General features: G+C 41.1%; 2 protein-coding genes across 2 annotated transcripts; one reads left to right on the top strand and one right to left on the bottom strand.

Annotated features, from left to right (window-relative positions):
• Nucleotides 1-1,892: 1,892 nt before the first annotated feature.
• Nucleotides 1,893-3,513, top strand: LOC6034028. Its single transcript, XM_001844361.2, is given in 4 exon segments — nt 1,893-2,635; nt 2,699-2,974; nt 2,977-3,255; nt 3,258-3,513. Coding segments are annotated over 4 exon segments (1,329 nt in total). The 5' UTR covers nt 1,893-1,995; the 3' UTR covers nt 3,392-3,513.
• Nucleotides 3,514-5,758: 2,245 nt separating this feature from the next.
• Nucleotides 5,759-8,199, bottom strand: LOC6034295 (probable helicase with zinc finger domain). Its single transcript, XM_038264320.1, has 5 exons — nt 7,949-8,199; nt 7,043-7,339; nt 6,718-6,986; nt 5,966-6,659; nt 5,759-5,908 (listed from the first exon to the last, which is right to left on the bottom strand). The coding sequence occupies exons 1-4, from the start codon at nt 7,949-7,951 to the stop codon at nt 6,551-6,553; spliced, it is 678 nt and encodes a 225-aa protein (XP_038120248.1). The 5' UTR covers nt 7,952-8,199; the 3' UTR covers nt 5,759-5,908; nt 5,966-6,550.
• Between the last annotated feature and the right edge of the window lie 5,845 nt (nt 8,200-14,044).

Genomic DNA, 14,044 nt, shown 5'->3' with positions numbered 1-14,044 from the left:
GTAGTTGTTATCCATATCCAAAATACACGCAAACTCCAGATAACACGGATCACATGTGTTAAATTTGACACAGATCGCCCAAAACCGATAATCCACATTTTTAAGCGAAGATGGCGCCCCAAAAAAGCCTGGATTTGGAACACCCTAACGCACACACTCTCACTTTTAATTTCTCGATTGCTTGTTTTATGCTACGCTGAGAATCAGCATTACACACAGTTCAGTTCTAGAGTTTTTTTTGTTGGTCCTATAAACATATGAAAGACAATAGTTTATTGGTCCTTTAAAAAAAACTCTGGAGTTCAGTTTTAACATGGTATGTAGTTGCTACCATATTTTAGGGTCAAATGGTTAAATAGAGAACACGCACCGACGTATTTTTGTTGAAAACATTCCGTGCTTGGATTGACTGATTAACGTAGTCAGTTTTACTAGAGAGCCTGGAGCTTATTAGAGAACGGACATCTTAAAATACTGAAACTCAGTCAAAATAGCTTGCACATCAGTCAAAATAGCTTGCAGCACTGCAGTTGTCAACTCACCTGCGTGACTCTTTTCAGATTCTTTTTTGATCAGCCAATTGAACCAAAACAAACTGAGTTTAAACATAGTTTATGGTTGGTGTAATTCTAAAATGAGATGCTGCGTTTGCAAAAAATTAAAAAAAAAATCCCACGAGATCTTTGCGCCCGAAACTGAACATTTATGAGCGGCATTAACACGCAACGACATAATGAGTTTACGAATCAAATGTTTTGTTTTCAATTTGTGTTTTGCACATTTTCGAATAAAATATAAATCACCCAAATTACAATACTTCCCATCGATTGAACGCCAACTGAAATTTCTTCTGCTCGATTGGTACCTCCGTTTGACAGTTCTCGTGCTTCGATTGGTACTTATGTTTTGAGATGGCCTTTCTCTAATAAGCTCCAGGCTCTCTAAGTTTTACTATGTTGAGAGCGGCATGGTTATTTTAACCCTCCAATATAAGGCTTTCTAGGCCCAGTGAAAAAAATATAATTAAACTCAAAAATGACGAACTCCTCGTCACAGTGTCCTGATGCAAACAAAGATCGAGCTGTAGCTGTCACAGCCCTGCGAAGTATGTTGGCTGACATATCGGGCAGTCAGTCAAAAAACCCAGCTAGAAGTCGCCTGACAAAAATTTTTTGCTAGAAAGAGATAGGAAACCTGATGCAAACAAACGTCCAGCTGTCATGTAAACATACTTTGAATGTGTTGGTAAATTTCTGACTAGAAAGCCTTATGGAGAGCATGATAATGATTTCTAACTTTCTACCATGCTATTTTGTGGAAGCATGGTAAATTTTACCATATTTTCGTTTACTTTCACCAAAAAGCCATAGTTGATTTAATTAGCAGCATTTTTAGCAAATGTTCTTAAAATTACCATGGTCGGGCTTTCAGTGTGGGATTTTTCAGTTACTTTAGTGTAATCATACTTGAACTAAAAAATCCCATATCTAGAGGTTTTTTTTTTTGATTAGGTCCTATCCAGATTTTTAAACGAAAATGGCGTTCGAATGATGAACGTCCGGAATGTCAAAATCACGCAGTGATACCAACATTAAGAAAAAAGTGTGCCATGGCATGACAGCTACATTTTTTTTCTAATGTTGGTGCTGCTGCGCGATTTTGACATTTCGGACGTTCACCATTCGAACACCATCTTCGCTTTAAAACCTGGATAAACATATGAAAGACAATAGCACAGACAATAGTTTATTGGTCCTTTAAAAAAAAACTCTGAATATGTACAAGTGTGAAAATGAACTGAAAAAGTGTAATGCTGATTCTCGGTGTAGATTCGACCTCCACGGTGAAACCCATTTCAATGTTGTGTTCTCTTTTTGTGCCGACGAAATATCAAAACACATGGCCTGACATTTCGGTGCGCATGAAAGGCAAATGTGAATAATGTGAACACATTTTCAAAACACGTTTGAAAATCGTGCAATTTTTCGCTTAAAAATGGGAGAAAATACGTTTACAAAGTACACAAACTACACCGTGAAAGAGCTGGAGTCGTACGTGGCCGATCCGAACGCGTGTGTGAAAAAGCTAGAATGGAACGACATGTTATCGGTGCTGCCAAAGTACCTTGGCGACATCCGCGAGGGAGTGCGGGCGTGCTTGTCCCAGAAGATCGGAACCTACGACCGGAAGGTCGACGGCATTATTCTGGCTTACAAAAACACCAAGATCCTTAGCCCACTGTCGGCGACCCATCCAAACAGTGTCCGGGTGTACGTGAAAACAAGAGCGGATTTTTACGTTTTCCGGCCGCAAAGCGGTTCCATCATCGGTGGAACTGTGCGATACGTGTCCAGCAACTACCTCAGCGCGGTCATCTACCGTGTATTCAACGTAACGATAAAGCTGCAAACGCATAAGATCCAGAACATTGTCCGTGGGAAGGAGATAAATTTTGTGATCAAATCGTACGACATGAAAAGCGACCTGCCAAGTATCGAAGGCGAGTTGATTCCGGAAAAGGATGCGAACAAACCACAGTTAAACGGGAACATCAAGTCTGAAGCCAGGCATAATGGAGGTACGGCACGGATTAAATCTTCCATCGGCAGTGATGATTCCGACGATTTGGAACCGGGTAGGTTGACCACGGTTGATTCGTTTCTCGTGTAATACTGATTGTGTTTATTTTTTTTTACAGAAGCTCAAAGATCTGCTGAAGAATGCGACATAAAACCTGCTCCTTCACCGGTGAAAGCTCCTAAAGAACAAAAGCGTAAAAAGGTCAAACAGGAACCAGTTCCCACGGAACTCATTGAGGAAGAATCAATCGGCGACGAAATGGATAGCTCGATCCGTGCACTGCTAAGCACTTACGAAGACCAGCTCAATGATTCTACCGAAACAAATGGAACTATTGGAATTAACGGAACAATTAAGCAAGAAGCAGTTGATGCGCCCAGTTCGTCCAAGAAAATTAAGAAAAGAAAAGGAAAAGCCAGAAAATTGATGCGCTGGAAGCCGAATTGCTTGAAAAATTTGCCGCTCAATGTGATGAACCAGATGCCCCGCTCACAAACGGCCACACGAATGGCGAGACCAGCGAAGAACCGGTAACGCCGAAGGTGGAAAAGTCCCGCAAGCGCAAGAAGAAGCACTCGAGCTCCGAAGCAGACGAGTTTGAAGCGTCGATCATGTCGTCCCTGTTGAAAATTGCATCGGAAAAATCGGTCGCGGACGATGCAACTCCGATCAGAAAGGCGGTCAAAAGTCGCGCAAGTCGGTTCGATTCGACGATACCATCATGGAGGCATCCTTCAACACGTTTGACACGTCGGAGCAGTTGGAAATTTCGCAACTTCCTGCCCCGAACTTGTCGTCCACGTTGAAGTAACTGGCTTCTGGGTCGTTTAAATTAGAGTGTAGAATGTGCTGTTTGTTACGATTTATGAGAGTAATTTTATGTATAAAATTTAAAAAGTCGTATCGAATAAAACAGTGATTCGAACAATTAAACTGCGTTTTGATTAAAAACGGGTGCTCATCACCGTCATTCGCAATTCGCAATTTTCAGTGTATGAACGGGCCTTGACCGATCTTAACGCGACGAACACGTACATCTCACCCTTGCTCTGAGTCAGTACGAGCAGCACGCTAGAACACGCTTTGAGTGTTTGTGCCAGGCATGCACACCTTCTTTTCCGGTTACGCATTCTAACTCGGCCGGGGGTGGTACATTGCGTAGGGTTTGATGTAAGTATAAGCGCCTAACCATTTAAAGTGTGCCTATCAACTTTCTGCAAAAACTGCATTATTTTTAGTTTGAATTCAAAAACTTATTGTTATTTACTGTGTATTGTTTTCTCCTGAAATCTTCCCTATTGTTGAGTCTGTTTATCTGTTGCTATTTCTTTTGTCGCGATGTTTTGTTACAATTTTTGGTCCTAAGCATGTTATAAAAGTTTACCAAAAATACAATAGTAATATTTGTGTTAATTCTTTGATCATGCCATAAATTGAGTAAGGGCTCAAACCTCACTTGTTAGAAGAAGAGGGTGAAGATTTTAAACAATAGACAGTGAAAGAGAATATATTTTATAAAAATCAAGAATTAATAGTATGAGAATGATGATTGTATTTAAAGAATAAACATTAGAAGCTGCATGTAATAGATGTAAAATTAGACAATAGTTTATAAGTAGAGATAAAAAACAAGCTTAGATTATAGTAATGATAGGGTAGGGTCACTATAGTCATCAATGAGACACTTTTGGTTTTCAACTTTCAACGATTTTTCTAATTTTTTCATCAGCATGTTTTAATGAGCTTTTAGTTGCATTATCATTCTTTTAGTGTGTTCTAACATTGACAAAAATATGAGATCGATCCGACATCTACACGGAGGATCGGCATTACACGAAATCGAGTTCGATTACACGAAATTCAGTTCAGGTACGATTACATACTTTCGTGTAACAGGGGTCGAACTGGATTTCGTGTAAAATCGAAATTGAAATGTTTCACCGGGTGAAAATAGCATATTGCCTACATTTGGGCGTTTTTGCATTTTTAGATTTTCTTAAGATTCTTATGAAGAGCAATTTAATTTCAATGAAGCTATTATATTAAACAATGTGTTTATTTTTTCTGAATTTCATACAATCAAATAAATTAAGGAAAAAATACTGATTTCACAATATCAAAATAACAATCAATGTTTCCGACCGGAGTCCTCACCGACGGGTGGACTTGCTGCTGGTTTGGACCGATGAAAGGGACGCTTCGCGCTTGCTGCGGCTTCTGCTGGAGTAGAAGGGGAACGGTGCCGGCGGAACGACTTGCTCGTGGTTTCGCGAACGTAATCCGACGGCGAGGATCGGCGACACTATTTGTGCTTGCGGCTGGGGCTTGGGCTGGGGACTTCCGGTGAGACGGAACATTTGGACACTTTACGTGAGCTGGAACATCGCTCGTACTCGTTCGTGTCGTTGTCATATTCATCGCTGTCATCTTGGACTTGCATTTGCTGCTGCTGCTGACTATGTTCTTGAGCAGCTTTCGCTGGTAGTGAGCGATTTCTTCGCCGAGGGCACCGCAGTCGACGCGCACCTGCCTCGTTGCGGTCTCAAACTGGTCCTGAAACTGGACGATCTAGCGTGGCGCTCTTTAGCAGGGCGGCACCGTCCAACGGAACGCCATCCTCGATGTCCACTGTCCACACGATTGCTTTTCGACCTGTTGAGAGATTGTATTTTAGAACCAATTATTAAACCAATTAGAAAATCTACTCACAATCGGAATCCCTAGGCAGGTAAGCTGCAACCTGAGCAAAAAGACCTTCGGGTAGACGGTCCATTCTTCCTAGGCTTTTAACACGTTCTTCACGCGCTATTTGAGGCCCTCGGTCTTGAGACGGCTGTCCAACTGCAGATGATAGAAGATTTTTAGCAGGTTCTTCTCCATTACGATTTCCGGAAGAAACTCGCGTTGGACACCTTTATGCTGGAGTTGTGCAGAGTGTCCGAGATCTGGTACCTTGACCATGGTTTCGTTGAACAGCGATTCCGCGATGCAATCGCTAATCTCGACCGCATCGGCGTGGTCGATGCAGAGGATCATCGCGCCGCCGATCTTTTGGCGTTCGGCGTCAGATGGCGGTTTAGGTGCTCAAGGCGGTCACGTTGGCCGTGTTTCAAAATGGAATTGAATTATTGAAGCTTGACCAGAGTGAAACGACTTACGCCACCGAAAGATTGTCCTTGTTGCAGTAGATGCCTTCCAGATCCACTAGCAGCGCCTCGGGCATTCCCTGGGAAGGACCAGCGCCGCCGGTGTCCTTGAGTTTGCCGTTCCGTTCGCGTCATTCCTGGGCCGTCTCGGAGCGTTAAGTACCGGATGTTGTTAACAAGTACTGAAAAGAGGATGGTTGTTACAAATTTCGCGATTTGTGAATCTTGTAAAAACTTACATTTGAGAGCTGGTACGACGCACACATCCCCTCCAGAGTCTTGCTGAAGTGGGGCTTGCAGCGCATGGTTCGATTCAAGGACATCCGGTACAACGGGAACACGTTTGATAACTTCGTAGACCTTGCCGAGCCCGATGACCATCTCTTCCAGAAAGCCTTGTGGCGACGCCGAACCTGGCGCAAAATATCCGAGCTTGATGAACCACTGATACTGGAACTCGGCCGGGTTGGAATGGTGCACATGCTGCGGCCTGACCTGGCTTGTCGAAGAGCCCACCGTGCTGCTGCCGTCCGTCATCAACGCCGCTACAACTCTGCTGCTGCTGTTGCTGCTGAGGGGGGCATTTGTATTTACGAAGCGGCACAGGCCGTAATCGATGCCATCAAGTCGGTAGACAGTCCGAACGATACGAACTTGGGCTGATGGTACCGCCTCCGCCACCGCCGCCGCCCATCACCGGGTGAATGTGGTTCTGGTGTTGCTGATGGCGTGGATGTTGGGGCTGGGAATGGGCCGTAGTTCGGAAGGGCTGGCTTCGGCTGCTGGAGACAAGGCATTTGCGGCGCAGACAGCTGCTGTTGTTGTCACTGTTGCTGCTGCTGCTGGACCGGACTCCTCATCGGCGGTGGAATCAACGGTCGGCCGCTGGCCGTCAGGTGCTGTGCTATCTGGGGACGAATCTGCTGGCGGGTTCTGGAAGAGGCAAGATTGAGCTTGGAAAAAAATACAAAAATAACCATTTCAAACCAACCTTTCGCCTCCGGGACATTTACATGTGGTCACTGGCCAGCACGATGCGTATCTTCTGCGTCGCCAGCACCAACGACATGATCGCCTCGCACTCCATGGCCTGGGCCGCTTAGTCCAGGAAGATGTGTGTAAAGTGTCCCTTGGGCAGATCGACCAGGCCAGCTCCATCGAAATGTTCAGCGATACCACCACGATGCGATACTTGAGAATGTTTTCGACGGTTGGCCGCCGAAAGATGCGCACGTTGATGTTCAGGTCGATCAGACAGTACTAAGAGATAAAGTTCAGTTATTATCGTAACAAACAAACAACTCAAAACCCCCTACCTTCTGGACCCAGTTCTGGACGATGCTGTTGACGGTGCCGACCCAGCGCTTGTAATAGTAAACGCGCAATGGTTTGGCCTCCTCCCCACCACCCTCCTCGACCCACTGGTGCAGGTAGTCCTTGATATACAAATCAGCGGCCGAATTCGACTCCGGGTGCAGCAGCAGCTTTTTGATGGCCTGCGCCAGCGTGTACGTCTTTCCGGTGCCAAAGGGCCCAACCAACAGGATCGGAGACAGCGTGACCGAAATTGGCGTCGTGATGGCGACGACCGCATCCTTTTGTTTCGAGTTGAGCTTTGGATTTGGTAACCAGTGAATGTTTTTGTGGCCGGATTCGGTTGATTTCCTGGTTCATCGGTCTGGGGGAAGTGAAATTCTACAATCCGGCAGGAACTTGTACAAATCTGTCGGTTGCGGCCGGAATGTGCAAGATTTCGGTTCTCCCTGACCGAAGAACCAAGAAATCAACCGAAACCAGCCACAAAAACATTCAACGGCCTGTAATTCTTGGTTATCCGGTCTGAGGGGAACCGAAATCTTGCACTTTTCTGCCGCAACCGACAGATTTGTTTAAGTTCCTGCCGGATTGTAGAATTTCGCTTCCCCCAGACCGATGAACCAGGAAATCAACCGAATCCGGCCACAAAAACATTCACTGGGCCGGAATTAATGGTTTTCCGGTCTGGGGGAACCGGAATCTTACTTTTTCTGACCGCATCCGACAGATTATTGTCAACTCCCGCCGGATTGTAGAATTACACTTCCCCCAGACCGAAGAACCAAGAATTCAGCCGAATCCGGCCACAAAAACATTCACTGGCCCGTAATTCTTGGTTTTCCGGTGGGGGTGAACCGGAATGTTGCCTTTTCCGGCAACTGTTCCAAAATTGGCGCAAAACTTACCATTTCAACTCCTCTGACCACCAGAATCCAAATTGCACTAAGTCCCGATTTGACAGCGGGTGAAACAATTCCGCAGAATCTTCAAAAATTTTCTAAGTCCAAAAGTTACACCTTTTTCAGTTCGGATCCCTGAACTGGTAAAGGTGTAACTTTTACACTTTTTGCAGTTCGCATTTTACACCTTTTTCAGTTCGAGGGTTGAAACTAGTCGGTGGTGTAAAATCGAACTGCAAAAAGTGTAATGCTGATTCTCCGTGTATAACCAGAGTTCAAGCAAAACATTGTAAAAGGTCCTAAGTCAAAAATGTAAACAAACGGGATTTTCACTGCAAACGATGCATTTAGCCGAAAACTATCACTACGTTTCGAGAAAAGTATAAAAAGTTGATTTTTATGTGAAAAAAAACCAGTTTTGCACAAGGCCAAAGTTTATCACATTTTGTTTGTTTTCAATTTCCTCATAGACCCTTGGCATCAAACGGCCAATATGGAAACTGATTTGTTTTGTTTTGAAATCGTGTTAGGTCCAGGGACCAACACAGTGTCATTTCAAAACAAAAATAGAAACAAAGTATGGCCCTTTGTTTCAAATTAGTGGAATAGAACGACGAACGGTCCGAGCAGCCCGCTTGAAAGTCCAGCCGGTCCTGACGTGTCTCGGCTTTGTCCACCGGCGGAAGTAGCAGGGGATGTAAAAATGTTGACGGTAGAAGTATACCTATAGGCGTCCGGGTGGTGATCACAGCATCAATTCTCGGTACGGACAGTGCCGAAAATTACACCCCAATAAATCTCGGATCCAAAAACCCAGCAGAACCACAATTCAGACGGTCTCTGCTTTATCAACTACTTCATGGAAAAAACCGGCAACCGCACTTCGTCGACGGGCGTCACCAGCAACCCCAATTCGGCAACAACGACGTGTAACAAGTTAACCTATACCCAGCCAACAAATAAATACGCCGGGGATCAGTCCAGTTGACAACTTCCGGAACAACCCGGCAATTGTGTAAACCACCGATGACCGCCACGACGGTAAATACATCACGAGCAGATCCGACGACACGAACGCCAACACTTCGTTCATTTCGTCGCTGGCGCATCGATCCGGAGCGGCTGATAATTCAGTGTTTGAATGGAGAATATGCTGGCCTCGGACGCGATCCAAAACACAATGCGTGGAGACCACCAACCGGTGCCAAGACTTACCCCGACAACCCATGTTACGTCGCCGTCCGCGACGTCTCCAATCAACAAATCAACAGTTGAGTTACTCTTCCACAAACATCAATTTGCTCAAAATAAATATTCTCTAGTATTTCAATTTCAACATCCAAAGTTAATCCTAAGGCTTTAGACGATCTTTCATACCTAAAATAACACAAAACCACGTATTAAAACTTTAAAAAACAATTTAAAACACCGAAAAAATGTATTCGATGCAAAAGGCCAAACAGAATAAAGAAATTTGTTTTGGTTAGGGCTGTTTTGGCCACGGTACAAACAAACAAAGCATCAACATAAACAAGCTGTCATCGTGTTAGGCCAGGGGCCAAAATGGAAAGTGAAACTTTCCCAGTTTTCAAAGGAACTCAAGTGCAAAGGGCCAAAGCATATCTCGTGGAATCAAAACTTTCTGACGGGGCCTATGAAACTTTTTCATCAATATTCTCGATTATAATATATTTATTGGAAATTTTGACCACAAGGCAATACAATAGCAACAGTTTTCCATCCTTTAAGGGAATAAACTTTGAAATTACCCTAGTTTTATTGAATTGGGATTTGAAAAACTTTTCGCAAATTTCAACCTGATTTTTCTCAATGTTTTGAAAATGGACTTGGAACCTTTTACAATGTTTTGCTTGATATCAGCAATCAAAGCTTCATTTTAGGACGCAATTATCGTCATGATTCGAATTCCCGGACGCTTCGAAACCCGGACACTTCATCTTGTTTTATCAATTATGTGGATATTAGTTCGCATTATGGATGTCAAATCTGTGTTGTTGATGAATTTCAACATCAACTCTCATTTAAAGTTTGTTTGAACGCTGTAGTTAATGCCAAAACAATTAAATACAATAAAATTATAATTTTACCAAAAATGCGAAACATTTCACTTGAAATATTTCATAGGCGTTCGAAGCACCGGGAAGGCAAAGCAGAAATGTATGGGTTCGATTTCCTTAAATTCTAGCAAATTTATATATAAACTATCGATTGTTTTGATGTGAACAGCTTATTTGAGACCTAAAGAATGCCATTCACTAACATTTCAGTCCAAATTTGTGCGATTCATAAGCAAAATCGAGTGTCCGGAATTCGAAGCAAAAGTGTCCGGATTTCGAATCAGCTTTTATCAGTGTCCGGGATTCGAAGCACAACAAGTCATTTTAATTTTGAAATTCTGATGAAAAATTGTTAGAAAAGACATATTTTGCATGCATTTTCTTGAAACTGACTGTTTTTACTACATCCTGATGATGATTCTACATTTTCAACTTATTACATGATTTTTTGCCAGCTATAACAAAAATGATATGCTACTAAGTGTCCGGATTTCGAATCATGACGTTACATTCAACTAAATGTTTTGTTGTATCAAACCTCGTATAGGCTGATCGTATAAAATATTTTTCTGGGTTTAAGAAAACACCAAATAGTTTTATATGAACGCATTGGTGTTAATTAAATAGGTATGTTTGTTCTATAATGTGATAAAACTAATATTTCTGCAGTAATCGTGAGCCCTCAATTCTTTCATTTTCGATTTAGTCCCAGAAGTATGGCAGCACAGGAGACTAATTAATAACACTGGTCATAATTCACTTGCCCTACACATAATGAAGCCAAAATAACTGATGCCAATAAAATAACATTATGACGACCGCGTTCATTCTGCGTATGTGTGATGCATAGGTTCATAGTTTAGGATGCCGAACAACTCACGCTTATAATGCAGCAGAGATAATCATTAGAGACTCATTGATTACCGATCCAGTTCAGGTGTTTAGAGCGGCACTATTAATTTCTTTCAGGTACGGTTAGTGCATACGGTAGATGATTGCATTTTTGGAACGATTTTTTATTTATTTTGTAGTTGGAATAAATAGTTAAATACCGATTTATTTAGCAGCAGATTTTTAACATGACTTTTGCAAAGAAAAAGGTATGTCCAATTGCTCTTTTCAATCAATATTGCACTATCAATTCGACTGGGCTGTTGTTTTAGTGCCTAAACCAAACTCATCCCCAGTCAGCAATATTTTGCCATGCAAAATCTATATTTGCGAAACGGGACACCCCGGGAAGCCAGGCCTTATTATTTATTGGGGATTAGAACAAAACACATGCTCGAACGGTTCAACTGTCAATAGGAGAATAATAAATTCAACTTTATTACCGTTGATAAATGTATTCGATTGAATTCGCGAGGTTTCGGTGCCGTCGTTGCCGCATAGCTATGTGGGAACCGGAAATGGAAATTGTTTCTATTTCAGATATTTAGATTGAATCAATGGAGGATAATAATTATTAAAGTTTATATTTATACCGATCAAATTTGTTCTCATGTTTACACTGTTTCTTTCAAAACTCTCAAGAGCAGAAAATTGAACTGGGAAAGCTCTTAGGAAAGATAAAATAATGTTAAGGCGTGGGATGGAAAGTAGTTTGCATTCCAAAGGAAATTAAATTCCTCACTTGTAGTTGAGCGTGATTATTTAAAATTAAAACGAGGGGTTTCTTAGCTCTGTGTAACGACATGTGTACTTTCAAATTGAAAATTAAAATGTACCCTTTTTTTTGTTCTTCGAAATTTTTTAAATGTAGTGTGATAATCTTGAGCATCAAAGCAAAGACACGCGAATTTGAACCTATTGAAAAATTCATGACATCAATCAATTATTTCGGGGTGTAATTATAGAATCGCCACGTAATCAACTTTTGTTCAACCGCGAATCCTGGAAGCTTTGCTAAAACAATAAGAAACCCTGTGACCAGTCGTGCATAATTAATATGCGTAACGCCTCATCAGAATGCCTTTTTGGCTGATGAGATGATGGATTAATCGAAGCGTTAACGGCAAATAGACATCGATACTAATTATGCATAGCAATTTTCTGCTAGATTGATTGTTGCTTGTACATTCTGTTGATCTTTTGGCGATGTGCAGTAAATTGAATTGAATTAAATTAGAGTGGAATCAATGCATTGCATAAAGGAGACATGATTTCAAACTGAAACGGTAGAGTCAAAATGAAATTTCACAATTTCGCGGACAGCGTGAAATCCGCAAAAATTTGTCTTTTTCCGCGAAATCCCGTGAAATTTTATGTTTTTGTGAAACTGTAACGATTTTCCTCGAAATATTTTATTAAACTTAAATAGGAATAAAAATAATCTTAAGAACTACTGTAGAATTAACTATTTTGACGATTTCGTGAAATTCTTGAAATTTATTAATTTCCTCTAATATTTTTTTTTCAAATGACAATATATATTAGTTTTCAATTGAAAAGCTTGATATGAACCATTTGAAGAATTGTTCAGATTTTTAGTTTTTTTTTGAAAATAACTAAATTAAGTAATATTTTCATTCACTGTAGTTAAACTTTTATTACTTTTTAAAAAAGAAATTAAAAGAATCAAGCTTTGTTTTATTCAAAATAAAATGAAGGATATTTTTATCTATAAATAATCACATTTTAAAACATTTCATTTCACATTTTTCTAAGTCCTGTTTAATTTTATCGATATATGATAATTTGGTTGATGATTTTCGTTTGTTGTCTGTTCTAATTTTGAATAAAAATTTCGAATTCGTTACGAATCATATTATTTTTGCCTATTGATATTAAATTATTTTGAATTGGCTGAATGTCGCAGATAATTCAAACTATTTTACTCATTTCAAGCAAATCAGCGAAAACTTTTTAGCTTTATTAGTCGAATATTAAAAAAGCAGTTCAATAAATGAGAATACGCATCATACCGTCAGTGGGGGTGACTATGGGTCAAAAAACGATACACCTCTCGATATTTCTCAATAACAAAAACAATTTAAATAACATCGAAAATCATTCAACGTAGATTTGTTCTTAGATAGTTTACTAACATTTTCCCAAAATATGGTGGATTTTGATGAACACTACCTTAAATGCCAATAGTTTGAAAATTGACCCAATCTCACCCCTTAGAGGGGGTGACATTGGGTCAAATGAAAATAAAATGATGCTCAAATACAACGATATGATAAAAACAAGTCATCCAATAGTGTTTCTTGTTCGAGGGAATCGTATTGACACGCTACAATGTTTGAAGTGGAGATTTTCAAACATTTGGGTAGTTTTCGAGCAATTCTAACAAAAATATTATAAAAATGATACCCCAACTTTAGACATCTGCCAAAATAACAGGATTTGTTCTAGGAGCCAGATTTTTTCAGCGAAGTCATCTTAACACTGGAACGCCCAACGCATGTCCAACTTATACAGACGCCCAAGCCTACCAAAAAAGTTGGAACGGTAACTTCAACTCAATGGTTCTCGGGCATAACCACATGGTTGGAACTTCATACATCCTGTTAGCCCTAAAAGTGTGACGATTGTTGAGTTCCGCCACTGGTATAGTGGAAATTTGTCCACGCTAGTCACAGCCTACTCAGCATAAACAATTGTAAAATTTAAATGTGTTATACCGCTGGCAAATTGACAGACCGGCTTTGTTTTCTTTTGTTTCAGCGAAGCGATTTCTTTGCCTGCACTGCTCTTCGTCAACAATTAAAGCGGACTCACCCTCGTGATTTTACTGATGCGTTGATAAAATCGTGAATTCAAAAATGAGAGGAACAGCTTTGGAGTTGCGAATAAGGGATGGGAGGAAGAGGACCTCCCATATTGTTGTTCGATGTCACAGCATTCGAGCCATTTTACCAGAACTAGCTAAATACCTGTTACTAAAGGAATTAAATTGTTGAGCTATGATCACTGAAGACGCAATTTATAACTGCACAGATTTTTCCAGCATTTTGGAGCATGAAATGTAGATAAATTGCAAAAACAAACGGCCGACACGAAAGTCGCGTGCGAAGAA

The sequence above is a fragment of the Culex quinquefasciatus genome, chromosome 3 (assembly GCF_015732765.1).
Source record: "Culex quinquefasciatus strain JHB chromosome 3, VPISU_Cqui_1.0_pri_paternal, whole genome shotgun sequence".
Classification (NCBI taxonomy): domain Eukaryota; kingdom Metazoa; phylum Arthropoda; class Insecta; order Diptera; family Culicidae; genus Culex; species Culex quinquefasciatus.
This window is presented reverse-complemented; position numbering and strand designations above follow the sequence as displayed.